This window comes from Ursus arctos, unplaced genomic scaffold (genome assembly GCF_023065955.2).
Source record: "Ursus arctos isolate Adak ecotype North America unplaced genomic scaffold, UrsArc2.0 scaffold_10, whole genome shotgun sequence".
NCBI lineage: Eukaryota > Metazoa > Chordata > Mammalia > Carnivora > Ursidae > Ursus > Ursus arctos.
The window spans coordinates 59,363,581-59,391,026 of record NW_026622764.1 but is presented as its reverse complement, the minus strand read 5'-3'; the positions used below and the strand labels follow the sequence as shown (position 1 = coordinate 59,391,026).

Sequence of the window (27,446 nt, the reverse complement as noted above, 5' to 3'; positions counted from 1 at the left end):
GGCCCTTTTTTATTGAAAGCTCCTATCTTACGTTGTGGAAATTTTCATTGCATTCTTTCTTTTTTTTTTTTTTTTTAAGATTTTATTTATTTATTTGTGAGAGAGAGAGACAGAGAGAGAGAGCACAGCAGGGGGAGCGGCAGACAGAGGGAGAAGCAGGCTCCTCACTGAGCAGGGAGTCCAATGCAGGACTTGATCCCAGGACCCTAGGATCATGACCTGAGCTGAAGGCCGCTGCTTTAACCGACTGAGCCACCCAGGCATTCCTCATTGTATTATTTCTTTGGTATCTTTCCCCCTGCGGTTTCTCTGTTCTTTCTGTAATTACTACTTGTCTCTTATTGGATCTCCTCTGGATCAATCTTCTGTGTGTTTATATTCTCATATTTTCCATATTTTTGCTCCAGGTTTTGGGAGATTTCCTCTAATTTATCTTACCATCGTCTCTTAAATATTTCATTTTGAAGGGTTCTGTCCCATTTTCTTTTCTTCTTTTTTAAGATTTTATTTTTAAGTAATCTCTACACCCCATGTGGGGCTCGAACTCACAACCCTGAGATCAAGAGTCGCATGCTCTACTGACTGAGCCAGCCAGGCAGCCCATCTGTCCCATTTTCTGATTCTTCCTTTTTATGGCATCATGTTTTTATTTCATAGAGAGAATAACATTTCACATCTCTTTGGTGACAAATAATTAATTTTGTAGGGTTTTTGACTCTTCTTATCTTCCCTGAATTGTATGTTTCCTCTGGGGTTGGTTTTTCTCTGTTTATCTTTTTTTCATCATACTGTAGGCTTTTCTCAAATGTTTGGTGATTCTCAGTTGTCAGGCTGTTCTTAAGAATGAGACAGGAGCAAGGCTGACTAGGGGTTCTAAGCACATGTGTGGAACTTGCTGAATGGCAGGCTTCAATCTGGGGTGACTAGTAAGAGGCCTGATCCTTATGTTGAGACCTCTCCAATGCCAGAATTTAGATGGCTTTGTGCTGGACACTGGCGACGACTCCACTGCTCACGTTTCTCAGATTGATCCTTCAGTGTCTTTAGAAAAGCCCCCTCTAGTTGGTTTTGTTTCTGTCTGTGGCTCAGCACCTAGTTGCTGGGGGTTCTTGGCACCAGAGTTGAGAAGTAGTGTGGAGGATGAAAATACGAATTATGAATATGAAAATATGAATATACAGATTTTCACTGTCCCCTGTCTTCTCTTCACTCTACTAACCTCCCAGACTCTCCAACCTCTGCCAGGTTCTAGCACATAGGGAGGCTTCCTCGTCTTCTGCAAGACCCTCCAAGCATATCCTGGGCTATAGCTTCTTTCATTCAGTGTTGTCCCATGAACTTTGTCTTCCAGAAATTCACTGATAGCACTTATCCTTTGTTCTCTGTACGGTTTTTGATATTGTACCTTTTGTATTCCTTTATATAGTTTACAGTTGAGTCCTAGGAGGAAGAGGGAATAAATATGTGTGCTCCCCATCTTGAACCAGTAGCAAAAGTAGGGATTATTCCCATTTTACATTTGGAAAACAGAGGCTCGTATGATTAAGTGACTTGTCTAAGATCACACAGTTAGAAAGGGAAGGGCGAGAATTAAACTTGCATGCTTTTGACTATGCCACACTAGTCTTTTTGTCCAAACCATGACCCAGCTGGTAGGATCTGGAGAAACAAGGCCTTTACATAACACTATGAGTTTTAAATATGCTGTCATTTAATTTCAATTGTTGAACACTACATCTGAGACTAATGATGTACTAGGATCCAACAGTACATTAAAAGGATTATTCACCATGACCAGGTGCGATTTATTCTTGGGATGCAAGGGTGGCTCAACATTTGCAAATCAATTAACGTGATAGAGCACATTAATAAAAGAAAAGACAAAAACCATATGACCCTCTCAATTCATGTGGAGAAAGCATTTGACAAAATACAGCATACACTCCTGACTAAAACTCTTCATAGTACAGGGATATAGGGAGCATACCTCAATATCATAAAAGCCATCTATGAAAAGCCCACAGCAAATATCTTTCTTAATGGGGAAAAAACTGAGAGCTTTTCCCTTAAGGTCAGGAATGCAACAAGGAGGGGCGCCTGGGTGGCTCTGCCTTTGGCTCAGGGCGTGATCCCGGCTGTTCTGGGATTGAGCCCCACATCAGGCTCCTCCCCTGGGAGCCTGCTTCTTCCTCTCCCACTCCCCCTTATTGTGTTCCCTCTCTCACTGCCTGTCTCTCTCTCTGTCAAATAAATAAATAAAATCTTTAAAAAAAAAAAAAAGGAATACAATAAGGATGCCCACTCTCATCATTATTGTTCAACATAGCACTAGAAGTCCTAGCCTCAGCAATCAGACCACAAAAAGAAATAAAAGGCATTCAAATTGGCAAAGAAGTCAAACTCTCTCTCTACACAGATGACATGATGCTTTACGTGGAAAACCCAAAAGACACTACCCCCAAGTTATTAAACTCATACAGCAATTCAACAACATGGCAGGATCAATAAGGCAAAATCAATGCACAGAAGTCAGTTGCATTTCTATACACTAATATTCTAACTGAAGAAAGAGAAATTAAGGAATCACTTCCATTTTCAATAGCACCAAAAACCATAAGATACCTAGGAATAAACCTAACCAAAGAGGTAAAGGATCTATACTCTAGAAACTATAGAACACTTATGAAAGAAATTAAAGAAGACACAGAGATGGGAAAACATTCCATGCTCATGGATTGGAAGAATAAACATCATTAAAATGTCTATGCTTCCCAGAACTATTTTCTTTTCCTTGCTGCTTTTAAAATTTTGTTTTTATGACTACTTTTTGTAATTTTAATTACTATATGTCTTGGTATGAACCTCCTTGAGTTGATTTTGTTGGGGGCTGTTTCTCCTAGATCTGGATGTCTGTTTACTTCCCCAGATTTGGGATGTTTTCAGCTATTACTTTTTCAAGTAAGTTTTCTGCCCCCTTTTCTCTCTCTTGTCCGAGATTCCTATAATGCAAATAATATTATGCTTGATGATGACCCTGAATTCCCCTAACCTATTCTCTTTTTTATTATTCTTTTTACCTCTTGCTATTCAGTTTGGTTGTTTCCTATTACTCTGTCTTCCAGCTCGCTGATCCATTCTTCTGCCCCCTCTAATCTGCTATTGAGTCCCTCTAGTATATTTTTTTTCCATTTTAGTTATTCAGTTCTTCATCTCTGATTGGTTCTTTTTAATATTTCTGTCCCTTTTTTGAACATCTCCCTGAGGCCCTCCACTCTTTTCCCAAATCCAGTAAGTATATTTGCGACCATTACTTTGTATTCTGTATCAGGCATATTGCTTGTCTTTCTTTCATTTAGCTCTTTTGTTGTGGGTTTGTCCTATTCTTTCATCTGGGACATATTCCTGTCTCATTTTTCTAACTCTCTGTGTTTGTGCCTATGTATTAGAAGAGTCAGTTATGTCTCCTTATCTGGAAAGTCGTAACTTTATGAAAAAGAGGTTCTGTGGTGCCCTGTAGAGCAATGTCCCCTGTTCGCCAGAACCAGGCAATTCTGGTGCTTCCTGTATGGGTTGTATGCACCTTATTGTTGTGGCTGAGCCTGGTTTGCCTTCAGTCCAGTCATCTGCAGTGGTCCATTTTGTCTGTTGCAGGCAGGTTTTGGTCCCTGTACTGCTAAGGAGCCAGTTTGGGTTTGCTATAGGTTTGTAAGTGGGACAGTGTGAGTAGTCAGCCCAGATGCCTGCCCTCAGCACATGCGCTGTCACTGCTGTCACACCAAACTGCAGGGCACTCTCCCTGCCTCGTCATTTGAAAGGCTTTCCCTGGTGGATGGGGCCTGCAGTCAAGCCAGATGCCTGCCCACAGTCTGTCTGTTGGGGCTGCAGTAGCACCAACTTGCAGGATGTTATCCCTGCCTCATCCTCTGAGAGGATTTTGTTGGTGGATGGGGCTGGTAGTCAGACCAGATGCCTGTCCCCACTCTGTCTGCCAGGGCTGCGGTGGCCCAAATTGCAGGATGTTCTCTGTGTATTGCCCCCAGGAGGTTTTTGTTGGTGGGTAGGGCCAGCAGTAAGATCAGATGCCTACCCCCAGTCCATCTGCTTGGGCTGCAGACACACTGATCAGCAGGACACTCTCTGCACTGCCAGTTATAAGGTTTGACTGCTGGGACTATGAGTGCACTCCCCAGGGCAGGAGTGGCACTTTGGAGTGGCACCAATTCCTGCCAGAGCTGTTTGTAGGATGAGATGAGGCAGGGGAACTTTGGAGGGACTTTACTGAGTGCAGCAGGTTGGGTGGGAGAGATTCTCAGGAGAATGTGGGGACGGGGCATGTGGTGTTAGTAGGGTACAAGGAGTGCTCATACTGGTGTCTGCAGGTATCCAGGTATCTATGCTGGGGCCCAGGGGAGAGAAATGGCTGTCCACTAGACATCTGTTCTGGGAGCAGTTGCCTAAAGATCCCTGCTTTCCAGTATACATTCTGAGATTAGTAACTAAATCCTCCTCAGCTATACCCCAGATACTTTCAAACTGCTGTTTCTGTGCTTATTTCAGTGGGATTGTTATTCTGGTTCTTCAAGGGCAGGGACTCAATTTCCTATTGCCCTCTGGCTCTCAAAGAGCTAAGGCTACTGATTTTTAAAGAACTCGGTGTTAAGCCCTACTGGTATAAAAGGTCATGAAATTAAGCCCCACTGGTTTTCAAAGCCAAATGCTATGGGGCTTCATCTTCCCAGTGCAGGTCCACTGTGCCTGGGTTGCCTGTTGTGGGGTCTGCTCCTCTCCCTTCTTCCTGCTTGTTGTGTCCCTCCCATTTGCGGTCTTGCCGGGAGTTTGGTTTCCTACCACATCTCCACCTCTGCCACTCTTTTCAATGTGGTCTCCTCTCTATGATTAACTGTGGAAAGTCTATTCTGCCAGTCTTTGGGCTTGTTTTCTGGGTTAGTTGCACTGATGTGGCTGTTATCTAGGGATGCCTATGGGATGAGGTGAACTCAGGATCCTCCTACTCCACCTCCTTCCCAGAAGTCTGTTTGGAATTTTCATGAACACTGTGTTCATCCACGTTTGTCCCATTTTCAGATAGCATCTCTATGACTATTACTTTGAACTCTTTATCAGGTAATTACTTATATCCATTTCATTAAGGTCTTTTTCTGAGGTTTTATCTTGTTCTTTCATTTGGAACACATTCCTCTGTAGGAGATTATTTCTAACGAAGTTTATCACTTATCCACCAAGAAAATGCTGAAGCATCTACTTTTCTCTTTCTCAGAAACAAGGGCAAAATTAGCTTAACTCTGAATTGTAGAGATTGACTCTTGATTAGAGCCACAGAAAACTGTGCTAGGTAGGTGGTGAACAGGCTACACACTGATATTAAATTCCCTGTTATATTAATTTAGATGCATGATATACTGGGGAAGAACATGATTTAACAGAAAATCTTTCCATTCAGAGTGTTTTTCTCTAATTTTCACCTTCCTTGTGGCTGTTTTGGTCTTAGTCTGACACTGTAGGGAAATTCACTGTGAAGTGTGGAACAAGTGAGCATATATCCTCTGTCCTCAAAAGCTGGCATGCAAGCCTGTGAATTTGGAAAGAGAACAAAGCTTTCTAATATGGTAAACCAAGAAAATGTAGATTAAGAAGTCTGGTTTCCTCTTCTTTGCATCAGCACATAACAGCTGTCAGATACCACCGAATAATCTACTCCTCCTGTTCCTGAAAGGTAGATAGTTATTATTAAAGCATTTCCAAAAGGAAGTATGTTTTAATTTTGAACAATGGTACGAATGAAGTGGTAATGCAACGATATAAGAGAAATTTCATTTATGACTTTTGGTCCCACCTAATTCCACTCTCTCCCGTGGTCCCTGAAACCTCACCAGCAGGCTGACATCCTGATAAATTCTAAAAGGAAGAAGAAAAACAATGCAAAAGGCAAGGTGGGTGTGGCAGCTAGAGAGGTCATGGTGAACAAGAAGGAAAGTGCAGCTACTCAAGCTTGTGCAGATAAGGCCTTAGGTTCAAGGGCTGAAAGGAAGTACACCAGATTGAAGAGTGCCCACGTGGTACCTGATGACAGACTTCAAGGAAAGAGCCCAACCTTTAGGTTCTTGTTTAGCCCTCACTTCCAAACAAAGCAAGTTGCAAGACCGGTCCTAACATCAAGCAGCAGAAAGTTTCCTTCCATTGGGAAAAACTAGTAAAGGCATCATTCTGTGCCCTCTTCTTGCTAAAATGGCCAGCTTTCTCCTGAAGTCCCTGCTGTTAGGGAAGACTTGTAAAGGCTGCGATGGCATTGTACAAAGGGAATGGTCATTAGAATAAAAATATGAGTCCGTGTTCATCCAACCCGGCAGGAGTTAATTCCCCTCATTGGGAATCGAATTCTTCACCTGTAAATGTGGTAGGCAGACTGAAGCAGAAAACAAAAGATTTGTTTCTAAAAGACTTATTTTCTCTATTCCTTCTTTACTTCATTCTTCCAATTAAAAAACTTAGCTATAAAATCACAATCTCATCTGTCCGCTTTCCATATACCTGAGATTAATTCACATACTGTCTGAGTAACATGATAAAGTCATCTTTAGAAACATAAACACACTGGTTTCAGAATGACACCCTCTAGGGTCTTGGCTGCCAGTCTGATCCAGGAACACATAGTCAGCATCCTAATGCCAGGCAGTGTCTTTGCCAGCATCCACTGCCCATGTTCTAGTTGATTCTCTCAAGAGATAATACTTTCCTTTCTAAAGTATATACTTTTTGCTCCAAACAATGATGAGTATATGGATAGGTCTTCATTTGAATCACTACCTGAACAATCAGCTTCTTACATTATTTCTCCAAAGCTGAATTAACTTACATAATTTTGTGTCAAGTCACCAGAACTCTTTGTTGCATAAAAAACCATGAAGAGATCACCCAACTCTGGCATGAAAGTTCTTCTGGAATATCTTGTAGCATCAGTCTTTCAGCTTAACATGCAATCTATTCAATACTGCCCCTGGAGGAGTTAAATTCTTAAGTATTTATAACTTAATAAACTATAATTCAGAGCTGTGTTCACAAGTTAACTTTGTTCCAGCCCTTATTATTGTGGAGACTCCCACATTTACTTCATGTTGGACGCTGCCAAGAAAGTGTTCAAAGCACTTCATACTTAACGTCACATTTGCCCTCTTTCACATCCACATGAGAGACCAAGCCCTATTTCACTCTTGTTTAAATTTTATTATTGTACTTATTAGTAATAAACCAAGAGCACTAGGATAACAAAGGGAAAAGTTCAGGATAAGTAACTTCTTCCTTAGGAATTAAAACATACGCACACTTGAGTTACCTCCTCCCCACCCAATCCTAATGTACAAATGGCTACCTAATACAGACCGTAGAACAGTCTGAGCAGCTGAGACCAGGAGCTGGGCAAAGGACCCCAGTTGTGTGAAGGCTCACGCTGATCTGGGTCTAGATGACCAGCTTCTCCACGCTGAGTGTACTTGTGGTTTCGTCCTCTTCGTTTGACCCAAAGTAGCCCGGGAGGTCCAGCATCCTCTGCTCTGCCTCGGTGAGGCCGAACGACGTATTGTCATAGAAGGCGAACTCAGGGTGGGCCGGGAAGCTCTGACACTTGTCTTTTCTACACTGAGAAGGGCTCAGAGGGCTGACCCTCTGGTAGCCATCTTTGGGGACAGTGGGGGAAGGCTGCTTCCGTGAGACACCCCTGTGACTGGGGGACGGGCCCCTCCGAGCTCTGTGAGGCTCCGTTCTCTCCACTCCCGCCGTGAACGCTGCCTGGCAGTCCCCCAGGTCTGGTTTCCTCGCGGGCTGCCCCAGGGTGTAGGATTTAGGGGGAGGGCTTAATGGACCTCTGGTCGCCCCTGCCCCTTGGAAAGGGTCCGGTTTCTCAGGAAACGGGGCAGCGCCTCGACTCTGAGGCCGGAATCGGTCTTCCGCCTGGTCCCAGGTCCGCGTCCTAGAGCTGTAGGCGGGGGCCTGCCGAGGAGTCAGGGTGGACATGCTCCTCTCCCGGAACGGCCGCGCCTGCTTGGCTTCGTGAAAGCTCGCTGTCCTCCTGAAGTGGGAGCCCCGGGGGTGGCTCCTCTCCGGCAGCGCGCCTCTGCCGCCCACGTGCCTCAGCGCCGACTTGCGGATCACCGCCTGGCTGGGGCTGACGGCACAGCTGGCAGGACAGGCGGGGAGGTCCAGCCTGGAGGGGGGCCTGGGCGCGGCGCCCCCCGCAGGCTGCTCCGGAAATGGGGCTTTGATCCGGAACTTGCCGGCGGCGGCCTCCTCGGGGCCCTCCAAGTCTAAGGGCGGGACGGCGGCCGCGTCGATGGCCGTGTCCGTCAGGGGGCTCTGAGACACGTGGTACACCTTGGTGGTTTCCGTCAGGCCCTTCTTCTTCATCTCCTTCAGCTGCTGCTGCGCGAGGCGGTAGCTGAACAGCGGCGGGATGATCTTCTGCGCGGTGGACTGCACGCTCTCGCTGCCCGAGGCGTCGTCCTCGGGCGACAGCGGCACGCTGCGCCTGTAGGTCAGGGGGATGCCCGCGTCCCCGGGGCCCCCCGCGGGGCCGTCGCCCCCGTCCGAGAAGCTGCCGCGGGGCTCGCTCAGCTCGCAGATGTTCTCCTCATCCGAGTTCTTCCGGAAGCTGGGGGAGTGGATGGAGTTGTGCCGCGCAGGCGTGCTGCATTTGGGGGCGCGGCCGAACTTCCTCCACAGCGTGATGAGGACCGTGGCCACGATGATGAACAAGCACAGGGAAATCCCCGTGACGGTCACGATGTTGTTGGACTTCACTGGACCCTGGGGCTGAAGAGGGGACGCGCTGGACGGCTGGAAAGCTACGAGGAAAGGAAGAACAGGTATGTGTTCTCGAGTATTGTTTCTCTGCGTGGTTTTAAGGTGCCGGGGGGGGGGGGGGGGGGCTGGCTCGGACTCTCTAGCAGTTCAAGAAAGAAACAACAAGGACAACCAGACCAAAGCACAGGGCCCACAGAAATGATGGGAGCAGAGAGACCACAATCAGGGTGACTGCGGGGCTCGCGAGCTCAAATGTTCCACGAAGCAGCAGCGCAAGTAAAGTGTCAAGGTAAAACCAAGGTTTCTGCTTAAGATAAAGTACACTCGGGCTGTGGTTAAATGTACTTTTGAGATGCACATCGGAAAATTCTTACCAAGTATGAAACCCGACATGCTAAAAATTCACGTAGGCTGTACCTAAATTTTATATTTTGAGAAATTAATAGGCGAAAATAAGTCTTTAGGCAATGTAACGCAACTGGAATTTCCCTTCTAATATCCAGGAACTGTCTTTCCGGAGGGTTGAAGCCTCTGCTTCTCACTCTTCTGTTTCCAGCTGTCCACTGCCCTTGCTTCCTTCCATGGGACATCGATTTGTCTTTTTCTTCCCTGCTCTCTCCAACTGGTTTGTCCCACGTCATCAAAATGTTTCACCAAGCCTCAGACGCCACCTGGGGCCTCAGCCTGCATTGCCACGGAAATGCCTGGAAACCTGAGACCAGCTAACGCCACCACCCTCACCTCTTTTTCCTCCTTGTCACTGTCCACCCTTCAAGCCCTTCCAGTCACCTGTCCTCTCCCTTTCTTCTGCACAGTCTTACCAGCACCAGTTCTGTGTGTCATGTCCATGACCCATCCTCCCACTGCCCACCCTCTTGGGTGGAAACTGTGACACATACTTTGTTTATAAGCAAACAGGACCAGCAGCAGGGAGTGTTCCCCACTCTCCTCATTCCTGATTGCCATTTTCAACGAACTCTTTCACCTCCATATAAAAGTTCTACTCTTTAAAAAATATATATATATATATATTCCCTATGCTGTAGTTTGCATCTCCGTGACTTACTAATTTTATGTTTGTACCTCTTGATCTCCTTTATTTTGTCCATCCATCCCACCCACCTCCTTCAGGCAACCACCAGTTTGTTCTCTGTATTTAAGAGTCTATTTTTTGTTTGTTTGTATTCCACAAATAAATGAAATCATATGGTATTTGTCTTTCTCTAACTTACTTCATTTAGCATAATACTCTCTAGGTCCATCTATGTTGTTGCAAATGGCCAGATCTTAACCTTTTTATGGCTGAGTAATATTCTATTGATATTTACACCATCTCTTCTTTATCCATTTGTCTATTGATGGGCACTTGGGTTGCTTCCGTATCTTGGCTATTGTAAATAATGCTGCAGTAAGCATTGGGGTGCATAGATCTTTTAGGATTAGTGTTTTCATTTTGGCAGGAGGAATACCCAGTAGTGGAATTACTAGATCATATGGTGTTTCCATTTTTATTTTCTGAAGAACTTCCATATTGTTTTCTGCCGTGGTTGCACCAATTTACATTCCTATCAACAGTGCACGAGGGTTCTCTTTTCTCTACATCCTCACCAACAGTTATTTCTTTTCTTTTTCATACCAGCCATTCTGACTACTGTGAGGTTATATCTCATTGTGGTTTTTATTTGCATTTTCCTGATGATTAGTGAGTGACGCTGAGCATCTTTGCATGGGCCTGTTGGCCATCTGTATGTCTTTTCTGGAAAAATGTCTATTCATATCCTCTGCCCATTTTTAATTGGATTGTTTGGTGTTGAGTTGTATAAGTTCTTTATATTTTTTAGATATTAACCCCTTATTGGACATATCATTTGCAAGTATCTTCCCCCATTCAGTAGGTTGCCCTTTTGTGTTGTTGACGGTTTCCTCTGCTATGCAAACACTTTTTATTTGGGTATAGTGTCAATTGTTTATTTTTGCTTTTGTTTTCCTTGTCTGAGGAAACATATCCATAAATATGTTGTTAAGGGTGATATCCGAGGTGTCTTCTACTCTTCTGATGCCCATGCCATCTACCCAGACCACCCCTCCCTCAACACGGTCACCTCCCAACCTCATGGCAGTCATCGGTCACCAGCACCCGGGTCTCAGTTTTCCTCACCATGCCCTAGTTAGGCCTATCTGGGCAACGTCAGTGCCCACCCAACATATCATACTTTCCCATTGTCTGCAGCTGCTCCTCTTCTGAAATCTTAAACTTCATAGCCCCCTTTTGAGCTGTATCCTCCCCTCACTTACTCATCACCATTACACTAGTTTTTCAACCTCACTGCCACTTCTGATTCCCCAACCCCTTCATTTTCTCCCCATCTGCCAGCCAACTCCTGGGCTCACTTCTCTTCCTACACTCATGATCCATCACATAAACCATTCTCCTGCCAATAACCTCAACTCTCTGACCTCTAGTACTGAGACATACCACTTTCCCTGCTCTACAGCAAAAGTCCATCCCTAGATAAACCAAGGCATATGAATTATCAGCTGCTGCACCCCGGCCCTGAGCACTGATGTAGAAAATAATACACCCATGCAGGCCAGCGCCTCTGTATACTGACAGCCCCCGACTTCGACTGCCTGCAGATCCTTCCACAGGTTCTTAAGCAACTCACTCTTCCATCCCCTACAAGTTTCACCACTTTCCCCAAGCAGTCTACCTACCCTCTTCCTCAGAATTCCACTGGATCACAAAAAAATAGAAGCTATCAGGCAAGTATACCCCTCCCCCAGCTTCTTCTGCTGTCTTCTCCCCCGTAAACTTAGGAGCAGACACACTTCTATTCATTTCTTTTTCTATGGAATTAGTGGGAGAAGTATCTTCCTATAAAGGCGAGTCCATCAAATGCTCTCTAGGTCACCCTACTCCGGGGGATCAACCCTCTGTACCAATTATCTCTAGCTTCTCCCCTATGCAGCTCCACAGAAACATGCTCAAGCTCTTCTCACTTTAAAAAGAATTTTCTAGAACTTTCATACCTTTCCTTGTCTTCCCAGCCAAGCTTACAGAAAAAGGAGTCCACATTTGCTGACTTACTACTTCTACATCATCATCTCTGACTACTGCGACCTGCCTCCAGGAGTCCAGTGAAACAGCTTCTGCCAATGTCATTAATCATCTAATAGCTAAATTCAAAGAAGTTTTGTCCTGATATTCCTTGACCTCTGCAGTATAGGCTACTGCCCAACACTTCCTGCAACCTTATCTCTTCTTGGTTTCAATGATAGTACTCACTTCGGAGAGAAGAACATGAACTTTAGAGCAAGGAGATCTAGATCTCAACCTGGGTCCATTAGCTCTGTCCTACCAACACCTTCACCTCCACATGCCCAAGACTCATCATCTTTCCCCCAGAATCTGTGCCTCATCCAATATACCCAATCTCAAGGAAATGGCACTAGTGTCCACGCAGTTGCCAGTACTAGAATCCTGGTTTTCATCCTTGATGCTTCCCTCTTCATCACTCACCATATCCAGAGTCTTTGAGTCCTTCTCTCCTCTGCATCTCCACTGCCATCATTTCATTTTTCACCTGGGCTACCGAAAAACCTTTAACAGGCCTTTCTGCTGCCACTCCTACCCCTTCCAATGTCTTCTCCACACTACAGCTGAGAGAAATCCCGCTGAAATACAGGCCAAACCCTCAAGGTCCCTCAGGATCTGACTCCTGTCTACCTCTTCAGGTTCATTTTTACCACTCCTTCCTGGTATATTATGCTCTAGATATATTAAACTAATTTCAGTTTTCTGGGTCTCTTAATGTGCCATCTTCTTCCAGGTTTTCATCCATTGCACCCTTTGCTAAAATTCCCTTTCTCACTTAGCTCACCTGGGTTGCACCTACTCAGCTCTCAAACTTTAGCTCAGATATCACCACCTCCAAGAAAGGAGGTGTTCTCAGCATGAATTTTCACCCCTGCAAGTTTCCATAGCAAGCTGCAGACACCTTTCTCACTGCAGGCTCTACATCGTACTGTATATTACACCTATTTATGTCTCTGCAGAGCTACTATACCATAAACACCTTCCACACAGGAACATGTCTTATCTATATATTCCTACCCCAGCCACAGTAACTTACACATAGTTGGTATCCAAAAATGCTAGGTTAATTCATTTAAAACGGTAACAGCAAAATGATCAATATCCCACCAGATGGAATGTGGGCACAATGGCAACAGATTCTCCCACTCTCATGTTTGAACAAGATGGTCAAACTAACATAGAGCTTGATGCAAAAACATCCTTTCAAAGCCAAACAAAACTCTAAGCTCTCAACCAAGTGAACACAGTTGCATGATGAAAGACTTGTTTCCTGACTTACCGCTTCTTTCACGTGCAATGGCTACTTATGTCCATGGGGAGCAGCAATGCAATTGCACCTCAGGGACCTCTTTACTTAGCTGTTACCTTTGACTGTGGCTGGCTGTCTTCAAAACCATGGCTGGAGAAAAGCCTAAGAGCTACTGACCTCAGCCCTCTCTGCCTCATCTACTCCCTCCTTCACCTGGAGTGAAGGAGATTTCTTGATGCTAAGCAGTCTGCGAACAGATCTTTACATTTCCAAAGAGTATGAAATAGGCTGAATAGGAAGAACACTGGAAGAAATGATCATTTTTATCCACATAAGCATTTATCTGAGGACCATTTATAGTAGAAGTGGGGATGCCTACAGCTCTTACCCTTTTTGCTAATTCATAATATATAAATTTCTAGTTCCCACCCTATATTAAAGAATTAAGACATAAGAACATGAAATAATTACACATATTCTCAAAAATGATTACTAATTCCATGGGGCGCCTGGGTGGCTCAGTCGGTTAAGCGTCTGCCTTTGGCTCAGGTCATGATCCCAGGGTCCTGGGATTGAGTCCCACATCTGCCTCCCTGCTTAGCAGAGAGTCTGCTTCTCCCTCTCCCTCTGCCTGCTGCCCCCCCCCCAGCTCTCTGTCTCTATTTCTCTGTCAAATAAATAAATAAAAATCTTTTAAAAAATGATTACTAATTTCAGGTTGTTGATGCTTCCAGAAGCTAGACTGGCCTGTGTAGAAAGGCAAAGTATTCAAGATAGGTAGCCTATTATGGGTCAGATCTAGTCCTCTGCTTTCTAGCTTTTTGATCTTGGGCAGGTCAGTTACACTTTCTATGCTACAGAGTCCCAAATAAGTGAGATAATGTATTTAAAGTGTTGGCACATAGCAGATGGTCAATAAATGGTTGATACTGTTGTCACTTCTAAAGGGGCCGTAGAACCCAGTGACAATTGACTTTAAATTCATTTAAGTTCATTCATTTGTTCTTTCATTCACTATGGAACTCTAGATGGTTCGAACATCTTAACACAATATGCCATCCCAGAATTGAGACGAATGGATGTATTTGAAGATAGTTATACCCAAGAAAGGAGCTGTGAAAGTGAAGGAAACTTATAAAGAAAGAGTTGACAGAGAAGAGAGCCTTAGAAAATAGTATGAGATATAACTAGAGAAAGAATAGATTCAGAGTATGGCCAAGGGATTATTAAAGAAGAGGGGCAGACTAAGCGCTAGCAGAAGAGTCTAAGTCTTAGGAAAAACAGAAGAAAAAATACCCTCAGGATGCTGGAATAAAGGGAACAAGGCCAACAGTACTGGCTGGAAAAAGTAGATAGCAAGGTCACAGGTGGGGACACTGGCCAAGGTGTTGTTGCTAGGTGGTTTTGGCTAAAAGATGCTCTAAGATCCAAACACACACGAAAAACATCTAACTCCTCTAGATCCCAAGGGACAAGGAACTAGGGATGGTTTTCTAACCTGGAATTGGAGAATGGAGGAAGTCAGAACTGGACAGAGGACTTTATCTAAGGTTCAGGACCAGAGCAAAGGCCAGCAAATTAAATGGGGTACTGGCTGTAGATCAGTAGGTGAGATGGTATGTGGGAAGAGCAAGGACTCTTATCACTATAACCTGAAGCAAATGAATGGAATTCAACTCCATAAGCTGAAGCAAACCTAACTACGCCATGTCAACATCACATCTATAAACCATTTATATCAAATACTCAGTGAGCACCTACAAGTGCCTTCAAGATGTTGAAAGGATGAAGGAAAGGCCAGTGTCTAGGTGATGACAAGAAGAAATCTCCCCACCTTCTCCTCCTGGGTAGGGGTAGTAAAGAATAAATGTAAGGCCATTCAGGGGATAAGATGGGGTGACTTGCCCATTTTGACAAATAATGGTCAATGTGGTGCTGTCAGGCTTCTCTGAGATGGTAAGATGTTCTTCCACAATTTTGGTGGGGAGAAGTGAAGGAAGGATAAATAAGAAAACAAAAGAAAATCAAAAATATCCTGAGAAGAAATGATAATCCCTGTTTTTGTGTTTTTAAAAATGATTTCATATGTCTGAATCTTGAATTTAGATATTTTGCTTATCATTACCCTATCTTCCACAGTGTTCAATCCCATCATCTCACTGACAAGCTACTCGCAGTCATAGGTACACTAATGAATATAGCCTTAGTAAAGCCAGCAGCACTAACAGAGTGTCAATGAGACCACCTCTGAATTCAGGTTGGTGATTTTCAGGCAGGCTTAGGTTCAGCAGTCCCTCTGGGGAAAGATTCCCGAAGAAAGAAGGATACCTACCAGCACACTCCTCCAGGGAACACAGGGAGGTCTCCGAGGACATTCCAGGGCAGCCAGGTCTGGAGGGGAAGGAAGTCAGGCACACGCGGCGTCGCTCTCTGACACCATCCCCACACGTGGTACTACATTGGCTCCACGGCTGCCACAGTCCCCAAGTTTCTGCAAGGACATTAGCCATGCTTTTAATGCTAGTTCATTTGAGAATCAGAATTTAACTGCACCCAAATGAAGCAGCAAACTCAAATCTCAGGCCTTGAAGTCAGTAAATAAAAACATTCCCAAAGATGTGGAAAGCTGGAAAAAGTGTTTAACAGCCCTTAAAACAAAGGAAAGCTGTATAATTTACAAAATGTTAACCTTTTTGGAACCCATCAGAGAGCAAAGGTCACAGGGCAACCAAATGGCCTGAAATATAAGGAAAGATAGGCTCCTCTAAGGAAAGACAGGATGCAAACACTGCTTCCTGGGGTAGACACCAAGCCTCACACAAGCTGGTGAGAAGTCATCTAAAAATGTAATGAACTGCTAGAAGCTTAGTGTGGTCTAGCATGAGAACACAGAATCCCCGGGAGCCACAAACATAATGAGAATTTGTACCCACTTGCAGGCTCTTCTTCATGGATCCCACCAAATGCTCACAAGAAGGACTGAGGGTAGGTGCAAGACCAGAGAAAGCCTCCCTTGCGGTGGAGGCCTGAGGATGGAAGGAGTGGCACTGTGGGAAAGATACAAACCTCACCTGGATCCTTCTTCTCATCTGCTCTATCAACAAAAGCCTCCACCCCTGGGGACAAAGCAGAAGCCCTGTCATTCTGAGGACACCAATTGAGATATAGTGCTGCTAGGGAATGGAAAAAGAAGGAAATCCTTCACCCCTGGAAAGGAGCAAAAAGTATACTGGGCCTAGACTATTAGAGATCTTCTATCACTGTTGAGGGACAAGATCATCAAGAAGGCCCCATCCCTGAGACTCAGGGGCACAGCATTTATCTAAGACTAAGGATGAACTGGAACAATAAAAAGCTCTCCAGGTCCCATCACCCAATGCCTGTAGCATGCTAGCAATTTCCAAGTATCGATAACAACAACCTACTGCTAGGGCAGGGTCGAGAATGACAGGAGAAAACCTTTCTTACGTGCAGGCTCAAGCCTAAAGCTGAGGGTGCAACAGAAGCATGGAGGAAAACCCTCTGGTAAGCCAACTCCTGCCCTAACTGCAAAGTAACATTAGAAAAGTCTGAACTCTTTCGTGTCCTGAGGATGGCCTTAGCAACACACAAACCCAAACACAGCTTAATTCCTTAGTACATCGACCCAATCCCCACACTAAAGGCCTAGCAAAAACACGGTATGCCATTTCCCCACATAAATACTATTTATTGGTGTCTATAGTTCTAAATAAGATGTCCAACTTTCAACCAAAAATTATGAGACACACAAAAAAGCAGGAAAAAAAAACTATCAAGAGATAAAGTAATCAAGAGAACCAGCCTCTCATGTGAGCCAGATATTGGAACTATCAGAGAGAGAAGTTACAATAGCTATGATTAATATTAAAGACTTTAGTGGAAAAGGTGAACAAGATGAACAGAGGAAAAATTTCATTAGAGAGCTGTAAATTGAGAAGAGGCAAATGGAATTCTAGAAATGAAAAACATGGTAACAAAGATGAAGAATGCCTTCTAGAAGAACGCTCTTTCAGTAGACTCAACACAGCAGAGGATATAAAGAGTAAATTTGAATACAGGTCAGTAGAAATCACTCAGACTGAGACACAAAGATTGAAAAAAGTGAATAAAACATAATAGAATACCCAAGAGCTGGGAGGGGGATATCAAATAGTCTATCATTTATTATTGTTCAAATTAAGAATCCCAGAAGAGAAAAAGAGAATCAAATAATGACCAAGAATTCTCCAAAATTAATGAAAGATACCAAGCTACATCAAGATGCTCAGAAAACACCAGGCAGGATAAATACATAAACAAAACAAAACAAAACACCCAAATAAGCAAAAATCAGACACAGTATATTTAAACTGTTAAAAACCAAAACTAGAAAACTTTGAAGGCTGTGGCAGGAGAGAAGGTGGAAGGTGGAAAAACACTGCATACAAAAGAATAAAGATGAGAAATACAGCAGGCTTCTTGTCATGGAAACCAAGGATAATGGAGTAATATCTCTAAAGTAATGAACGAAAAAAATGACCAACCCAGAATTCTATATCTAGTGAAAATATCTTCCAAAAATTAAGGAGAAATGGACTTTTTAGACAAACGAAAATGAATAAAATTAATTACCAGCAGACCTTCACTAGAAGAAATGTTAAAAGAAAATCCTTCAGGCAGAAGGATTATGATACCAGAAAAAAAACTGCATCTGAAGAAAGAACTGAAAAGTGCTGGAAATGTAATTGATAAAGGTAAGGATAAAACTCATTTTTTTTCTTATTTTTAAATGCTCTAAAATATAATTGCTAAAGAAAAATAGTATTATGTGTTCATAGCATATATAAAGCAAAATTTATCAAAACAATCACACAAAGAATGGGAGTAATGAATTGGAAGTGTCTGTTAATAAGGTCCTTATACTACATGTGAAGCAAAATATTATTATTCAAAGGTAGATCAAGAAAAATTAAAGATATATACTGTAAACTCCAGGATAACCACTAAAAAATATTTTAAGGTGTAAACCACTTAAAAATATTTATGGTATAAACCTTAAAATTGAATTAATATTCAATTAATACAAAAGAAGGCAGACAAAGGAAAAAGAAACAAAGAACAGATGGAACAGACATAAAGCTACCAAGATGATAGATCTTAATCCAATTATATAATGATTAGACTAAATATAAATACTCTAAACACACCAATTAAAAGACAGAGATTGTGAGATTGGGTAAAAAAAGCATGACCCAATTATATGTTATTTAAAAGAAACTTACTTAAACACTAACTGCAGCGTTATTTACAATACCGAAGATACGGAAGTAACCCAAGTGTCCATTGATAGTTGAATGGATAAAGAAAATGGGGTGTGAGTACACACACACACACACACACACATATGCATACAATGGAATATTACTCAGCTACAAAAAAGGATGAGATCTTGCCATTTGCAACAACATGGATAGACTTATAGGGCTAAGTGAAATAAGTCAGACTGAGAAAGACAAATACCATATGATTTTACTCATATGTGGAATTTAAAAAACAAATGAATAAACAGATAAAAAGCAGAATTAGACATATAAACACAGAGAACAAGCTGACAGTTGCCACAGGGAAGGGGGTGGTGGCCTAGGAAAAATGGATGAAGGGAAGTGGAAGATACAGGCTTCCAGTTATGACCTGAATAAGTCACAGGAATAAAAGGCACAGCATGGAGAGGAATATAGTCAATGATATTGTAATAGCATTGTATGGTGACAGGCAGTAGGTACACTTGTGGTGAGCATAGCATAATACATAGAGAAGTTAAATCACAATGTTGTACACCTGAAACTAATGTAACATTGTGTGTCAACTACACTCAATTAAAAAAAAATGTTCACCTAAAAAACTTACTTTAAATATAAATACACAAATAGGTTAAAAGTACACAGATGGGAGAAGTTATACCTGTGAACATGAATTAAAAGAAAACTGGAGTAGCTATATTAATATCACACAAGATAAACTGCAGAACAAGAAATACTACCAGGGATAAAGGAGGATGTTACATAATGACAAAAGGGTCAATTTAGCAAGGAGCTTAACAACACTAAATGGGGATGTTCCTAACATCAGAGCTTCAAAATACAAACAAAATACTCCCAAAACAGTTATTACTGACTGACACATGCAAACATCTCTTCCAAGCATATATGTAATCACTGCCAGATAGAATAATTAAACATTAAAAATCTAAAAAATTATCCTAAGACCCTTCTCTATCAGTACCCATCTAACCTCAAGACCCAGGTCATGCCAACCACAGGTACCACAACACCCTCTGTATAAAAGTCTTTCTTTTGCTTTTATGGACAAAAACTTGATACAGTCAAAGGTATAGAAAGCACTACAAAAACATGAGGAGAACACATAGGGCAAATATACTCTCAGGTAATCCAAATGGTGCAATCTTTGGAGTGAGTCACGGAATATGAGTTCTTTATAGCAATTAAAAGTCTATGGGATTTTCACAAGAGTGGGAGCATTACAACCTCTATCCTGGACCAACATCAACTGAGGTGTGGTAATTATGTTCCATCCAGAGGTCCAACTGAACACAATATTGGTTCTGTGTCTTCAGATCACACTGCAGCTCCTCAGATGGAAGAACAATGAGCCAGCTTTGTCCTTAAGCTTCAGAGCTTTTCAGACACTAAGCCCCCTCTGCTTGCAAAAGCTTTGGGAGTCTCATATGAAAGTCTCTCTGAGTCAAAGTTTAGTGATTTATTTTTGAAAAGTCTGGGAATTCCACTACTGAGAAATCTAAATTGAAAATTAAGTCAATGCATAGTTTATCCTTATGTTCATATTTAAGACCACAAAAGGTAGAATTGCAAATGCTAAGAATCTTTTTGTTATTCTTTCTTAACTCTTATTTACTTTACATAAATATAATTTACATAAATATAATATATAAAGTTATTTGTCAAACTAAAAACAAAAATTCCATTAGTAGTGGCCAGAAAGAAATCAAAGGTTTAATAAAAGAATGAATCTTAATGTCAAAAATTACATTTTGAAATGTTGTGTCCTTTTCCCTTGGAAGTAAAATCATGGCTTGTAGGACAAGCAACAATAAAAAATAAATAAACATTGAAGCTACATCTTATGTCCTTTTATTTCTAAACCAAATTAATCAAACAGGAAACAAAGGAAATCACTCAAAGCAATTAACAAATTTAATCCGGCAAATTTTTAAAAATACCTTTAGCAATTCCATCTGTTCCCTGAAGATTTCTACCAATAACTTTGAGGGAAATACTAGGCAAATGGAAAGGCATAAGAGACCTGTAGTTCATTTCTTAGAAATGAAGAGCAAGATGGCCAATATTTCAAATACTCTTACTTCATGAATGAAAGCTGTTCTGTTTCGTCCTGGTTAAATGTCCATACACGCACTCACACTACATAACAAACCTGTTTGGCCAGGATAAATACCTCTGAGACTACTACAGAGGGTATTAATTCTGAATGAGCAAAATTTGTCTGGAATAGGAAAAGGGAGATTTGTTTCCACACCTCAAGACTATCTGAAAGAATACAGCCCCCCAAATATTCACACCTGGAAGACATTTCGTTCAAGAAACTAAAGCAACTAAACAAAACATGCTGGTAAGAAAGTTCTATAGACAAGAGTGAGTAACTAAAAGCAGCAAATGGAGCAAAGACACCTGGATAAGCAGTTCAGATTTTCTGTGCATAGAACAAGGCTCGCTTACATTGGCTAAATCAGGCTTGTGCCTGAACCAGTGGATTCCAAAGTGGGTTATATGTCTTTCAAGAGGGGTGGACAGCACGAGATAAACCAGTGAGATGAGCAGGAAATATTTTAACTTTTTTCAGTCTAAAAGCTTTATATTGTCTAATACATGAATTGATAGTTGATTGTACGGGAGGCAGTACACAATAATGGAAAAAAGCCAATCAACCACTAGTAGTGGTTAAGCCACTTAACCACCATTCACCTTGGGCAAATTACTTAATTTTGTGTCTCCATTTCTTCACCTATAAAAGTGACAAAATAATAAACCTAAACCAAATGTTGTTATGAAGATTAAATAGATTAATATTTATAAATCACTTAGAACAGCTCCTGGTACAAAGTAATCACTATATAAACATTAGCTTCATTATGTCAGATAATCACACACATTATGTCACATATCCTGAAATGATATTCCTAAGGAATTCCAAAAGAAGAGTTTACTCTTGGAAGGGTTTACTGTTTCATTCACTTTCAGAGAACCGTGGAGTATTGAAGCATCTAAGGGTCTGCTTATATGAATTTTTAAAATTATATTTTCTAGTTTGAGGTAAACTAACTCACAAGATGGACAAGTGGCTTAAAAAGATTTGGCAGAGAATTAAAGATAATACACAACCCGCAAATAGAAAAGAACTGACGATGTTGACAGTTCTCCTGTTCTTGGTAAAAAGCTCTTGTCAGTCATTATGAAGGAAAAACAAGACCATCTAACCACAGAAACCAGACAGTCTAAAAATTTAAATTATCAAGGAAACTACATATTAAATATACTTTTCATTTATCAAAAAAAAAAACGAAGTTAAAAACAACAACAACGATGTGACTATGACTTCATACACTCTATTATTAATTATCAAGTTGTGGGATGCCTGGGTAGCTCAGCTGGTTAAGCTTCTGCCTTCAGCGCAGGTCTTTAACCCCAGGCCTGGGATCGAGTCCCACATCAGGCTCCCTGCTCAGCAGAGAGCCTGCTTCTGCCTCTGCCTGCTACTCCCCCTGCTCATGCTCTCTCTCTGACAAATAAATAAAATCTTTTAAAAAAATTATCAAGTTTTGCCCTAAATTTATTTACTCCCTTGTCTGAAACCCTTGGGCAGATGTGTTCAGAATTTAGGAATTCTCTATTTTTGTAAGGTGTTAAGTGCTGTGTCATCTATCACTAACACTCCGCTGGCAGGATCTCAGGCAGCACCCCATTGCCAAATACGTTAACATTTCTGCAGAGAAAAATATAAACATTCACACCACGTAGGATAAATGAAGATCATAAAAAAGATCACTTGTGGCAACATCTATTATACATTTTCTGTAAATTGTTATTTACATACTATCTTCAGGTCTGAGGACATATTTGGAAAAAGAGACAAACATATCAAACACATTACTCCATTTTCAAAAGGAACCAATGAGAAATCAGTGGAGGCGGTGGCTCGCACAAGTCATGGGGGCTTCACTGGGGTCCCTGAATGATACCATTTGCCCCCCCAAAAAAGTTAACTGTCAATTTGAGTGGAAAATGAAAAGAAGAGAACAAGATTAAGTCAGAAATATTTATACTAAAACACAGGAAGGCACCGAGGGCCCCCTTGCTAGCATAAATGTCATTGGTTGGCTGGAGTCCGAGCCAGTGGGGGGTGGTCCCACTCCTGGGGTCTCCACGAGCATTAGCCCCTAGGCACTGCTTCCAGCCCTGATCCTCAGTTGTGCCCAGTTGCTGCAGCCCCATGGGGAACCCCTCAACACCCTCAGCCTAGAAACACAAAGAACCACTCCTTTGTTCTGCCTCTCTCTTGTGTCTTGTCTCTGCTGCTGCGGGGGGCGGGGGGAGGACTTAAGTCTTTAGACAAGTAGAAGAATCTGTGGAAACCCCAATAGCTGGGAGAACCACAAAGTAGACCTCCTGCTCCCAATGTGTTTAATCAAATGGCCCCAATATCTTTATTTCCCTAGGTTTGTTTCCACTAAATTCAATTAGATTTTCTTCTCCTAACAAGTAACTTCTTTTGAAAAGGCAAATCTGTCTTGAATGATTAAATTATTTGAATACAATTTTTCTTACTAATACCTGGACTGGCCACAGTGTGTTCAATTTTCACCTTAATAAAACGTGTTCTGAGCACCTATTAATGTACCAGACATACTAAGTGGGCCAAATAAATATCACAAATAGCTTCATGGTAGCACAAGTTGGCTCTTCACACCAAATGAGCTCCCCCCATCAGGGGGATGGTGGGCACAAGGGTGGGGGGCATGGGGAGAAAGACACGGAACAAGCGATGACCGAAACGATCGATGCCCTGAGAGAAGGATGCAGGATGCTGTGCCAGCTTACAGCAAGGGACTTTAACTAGTTTGGGGTCAAGGAAGAGTAACCCAGGTGGAGACTTGGGGGACAGGTTAATGTCAACCAGGCGAAGGTGGGTAGTGACTCCAGCCCAGAGACAGTGACTGTGGGTTGGGCAGCCTGGCCATGGGGGGTCCTGTGGATTCTCATCCTCATGTCAAGGGAGGTAACTGACGGGTGTTAAGCAGGGAACAGCCTCCGCTGACCTGAATTTTAAATAATCCCTCTGCCTGCAGTGAGAGAATGAAGTGGATGGTGGGAGGGACTGAAATCAATGAGGAATCTGTTGCCATAGCTTAGCTAAGGGATGATGGAGGTTTAAGCCAAGGTTCAGACACCGAGGAGCCAAAACCCATAGGGCTTAGTGACTTATTATTTCTAGGAGGTGAAGAAGAAGAGGAAGACCCCTGGGCTTCTGGTTTGAACAATGAAATGGGTGGTGAAGGCCTGTATGGAGGGGCAGGCTGAGGGGGTGAGATGATGAGTCTAATTCCTCTGAGATGCCCGAGAGACATGTGAGGGGCACAGCAACGTGGCAGCACTTAGACGCCAGGGAGAGATGCCAACGGGGAGTCGTACCAGGATGGTGATCACCTAGCAGGTGTGTGAGGAGTGAAAAAAGAGGATCTAGTGTAAGATGCAGGAGTCCAGCAGTTAACAGATGAGCCCAGGCGGTAGAACTGGCCGGCAAGGGAGTCCACGAAGGAATGGTCAGGGGAGTGGGAGGTAAGCAGGTGCAGGTCCAGCGTGATGTCACAGAATCAAGGTATTTTTAGGTATTTCAAAGCTGATGGGAGTGAGCCGGTCAAGGGACCGTTAGAGACAGAGGAGAGAGAGGGATAATGATGAACAGAGGATTCCTGATAGGATCCACAGCGGAGAGGAAGGCTGACCTTGCGTTGGAGGGGTGACACTTCTTCCACGGTGACAGCAAAGGGGACCAATGGCTGCAGGCTTACAGACATTTTGGTGGGAGGTTGAGGGAGCCCGTACCTGAGGGCTGCCAGCTGCCCCAGGGGGCAGGAGACGGACTCAGCTCTGAGGGTGAGCCGGGGGGCAGGGGCTGAGGTCTGAGGGGAGCTGTTCTAGAGAACAGGAGCAGAGCTGGTCAGGGAAGCACGGTGGGTCCAGCTGAGGGGGGAGGCATAGCGCACTCACGGTGCTCCTGTCCACCTGCAGGGGAGCTTCCATGCAGCTTGCGTGCAGCGGGCGCCGGCAGAGGGCTGCATCCGTGCGTCGGAAGGAAAAGAGGGCAGAGGAGTTTCGGCTACTGGTAGGAGAGAGATAATAAGGATGGGCCATGGAACCCAGGCGGGATGGAGAGGTACGTGCCAGCAGGGAACAGAGTCAAAGGAAACGGACTTCTAAGGTGAGGAGATGGGTGAATTTGGAGCAAGAAACACTTGGGGTTCCAAAGACAGTCAGAGGCTTGGGCCGTCAGGGGGCCTGGGGCTTAGCAGGGATGAAGATATAAGCAAACCAGACAAGCTCTGCCAGATGAACCTCTTGCCAAGACCAGGCCTGCACCCAGGAAAAGGAAAAGAAACGCAATGAGGAGCACGGGGCATGGGTGGAATTGCAATAACCCCACTTCTTTGTGACTAGGTAGGGCATTACGCAAAGAATTGAGAATTTGGAGTTTTTAGAACTCTTGCTTTGAAATCTCACTTCTAAAGAAACTCATTCCTGCAATGAAGGAGGAAACAGGAAAGAGACATGCTCAGCTGGAGGAAGCCAGAAGGTAACCAAATACAATTTGAGATTTAACTTTGAATTCTGCTCATACCTGCCATGGACTTGCCACTGATGTAGTAATATAACTTTTAAGATAAAAATGCAATCACAGCTAAGGTTTCCTGGTGCTTCCTCTGCGCCAGGCACTACTCTGAGCACTGCGCACACGTACTTCATTCAATGCTCACAACTCTTTGAGGTAGGTCGGCTTCCCGTTACTCTAATTTTTCAGATAAGAATGACAATGCCATTTGGGACTTGATGAGGAGTGAACCACAAAAATGATGGTACAGTTTACAGAAAATTAAGTTCACCTAAATTCAAAAGAATAATTTTGATGGCATGAAGACAACAGTTTGATTTAAAAATTTTTTAGATCTCAATACCAACCTATGTTTCTCTGAATTAGCATGCACTCCCTCTCCTTTGCGGAAAAATGGCTTCTGCTTGAAACGCCAAAGTCGAAGCAGTATTTATTCCTCCCCATGTCAAACAAAGTGCAGTTGAATACCGTTCTCCTCTCTCCCAAGGTCAGGCTGTTTTCAGCCAGCTGAATGGTCCTTTCCCCAGGGCGTCTGGGGGCCTCCTTGAACACCGTTATCACGCCTTGGACGAAGACGCAGGGTGGAGGCCGCACCAAGACCTCCACCCCGGACTCACACGTGAGTTCCGGCGCCAGCACGAGTTTGTATCCGAATTTCTGGGCCAGGTCGATGGGACCCGTGGAGGTAATGACCGAGTCTCGGCCAAGCAGCTTCAGCACCACCGTGACGTAGGCTTCCGGCCCCACAGGCGCACAGCCAAACTCAACCCACTGACCTTGAGAGAGTTCTGTCCTCTTGCTGGTTCTTATCTCCAGCGGCTGACCTGGACTTGTTCTCGCCTCGGGCAGACTGTTGGTAAAGGCCACGTCCACCAAGATGTCAGGCTGGTCTGCAGGGAAGGAGCACAGTGGCTGGTTGGTAAAAAGGCCCACCTGGAAGGTGCCTTCCGCCGCCTGGGATGTCCTGTTCAAGTCAATGTGAAAGACGGGCCAGTCCACCTTGAGAAAGGCACTTTGCTCCCCCTGGCGGACTGGAGTGCTGTTGTCTGCCGCTTCCAGAAACATCGTGAACCAGTAGTCGCCAGCCTCCCTGAAGTAGAAGCATTCAAACTCGAGTGTGCCCCGGGACTGGTTGGTCAGGAGGTATTTGGTGGTCACAGTCCGATTGGTGTTGGCCTCCAACAACAGGATAGACACGTTCCTCAGCGTCCCATTGGCACCACCGAAATGCCGGAAATCCACAGACACCGTGCTGTTGCTTAGCGCTACATGGCCTGGCTTTCCCAAGAGGAGATGCTCGGCTTCTGCAAGAACTGAAATGAAATGGGCAGAATTGGTTTTACAAAGGGATCGCGGAGCAGCACTCTTGGTGACATCGAAGAAAACAGCATTTTATACGTAAGAGGAGTCTGAATTCAGCCGAAGAGGAGGTGGAATGATGCTGAGCGCGGATCCTGGGGGCTGGGCCCTGCACCGTTCCCATTCCAACAGGGCTCTGGGCCTGCATGTCCGGCTTTCGGGGTTATGTTTAAAACAAGGAATTCCCGATAAACACCCTGAATGCACCACACTCAACAACGGAGCACATCTGCAGTGAAAAATCTATAAAGCAAGAACGACAACTGACAACTCTCAAGATGCAAATCCCATACCTCACTTTTCTCGTTTTAATCTGTTAAAAAGAAAACAAGCCCCGGAGGGGCACTTTTGCCCCCCCATGACAGCACACCAAGACTTAATAACAGTTTCAACCTATCCCAGGGGTGTGGCCTTGCCACAGTCAATCTGAAATTTCCTGTCCACACTAAATTACCTCAAAGACTAAAAACCTGCTGACCACACCCCCCTTCCCCCCAACCCCCTACACGAAGAAGACATGGGGCCTGAAACAATCCTTTCTGTTCTTTTGCTAATAACTTCTTGCCCCACCCTCCTTCCCATAAAAACCTTCCATTTTGTACAACTCCTCAGGCCATCCCTGCTTGCTACATGGGATGCTGCCCGATTCATGAATTGCTTAATAAAGCCAATTAGATCTTCATATTCACTCAGGTGACTTTTGTTTTTTTTTAAATAAATCCTATTCTGGGGGCACTTGGGTGGCTGGGTCTGCCTTTGGCTGTGGGCTCTGCATTGCCTTGTGCTCTCTGCTCAACAGGGAGCCTGCTTCTCCCTCTCCCTCTGCCTGCCGCTCCCCCTGCTTGTGCGTGCTCTCTCTGTCAAATAAATAAATAAAACCTTTAAAAAAAAATCATATTCTGGGGGCGCCTGGGTGGCTCAGTTGGTTAAGCGTCTGCCTTTGGCTCAGGTCATGATCAAGGTCCTGGGATCAAGTCCTACATCGGG

At 43.6% G+C, this 27,446-nt stretch overlaps 1 protein-coding gene and 1 long non-coding RNA gene across 3 annotated transcripts in view; one reads left to right on the top strand and one right to left on the bottom strand.

Annotated features, from left to right (window-relative positions):
- Positions 1 to 479: 479 nt before the first annotated feature.
- THSD1 (thrombospondin type 1 domain containing 1) overlaps positions 480 to 27,446 on the bottom strand; it is a 33,165-nt gene continuing 6,198 nt past the window's right edge. The window contains exons 3-5 of one of the 2 annotated variants that reach the window (XM_026493190.4): positions 25,448 to 26,413; positions 15,493 to 15,651; positions 480 to 8,855 (exon numbers count right to left, since the gene is read on the bottom strand). In XM_026493190.4, the coding sequence (XP_026348975.2) occupies positions 7,477 to 8,855; positions 15,493 to 15,651; positions 25,448 to 26,413 (2,504 nt within the window). In that variant the 3' untranslated portion in view covers positions 480 to 7,476. The remainder of the gene's footprint in view (positions 8,856 to 15,492; positions 15,652 to 25,447; positions 26,414 to 27,446) is intronic. The other variant, XM_048215541.2, reaches the window with a different exon arrangement.
- LOC125281791 (uncharacterized) lies at positions 8,793 to 27,140 on the top strand. Its single transcript, XR_007188903.2, has 3 exons — positions 8,793 to 8,876; positions 16,100 to 17,914; positions 24,503 to 27,140. It is a non-coding gene; the product is annotated as an uncharacterized LOC125281791 (long non-coding RNA).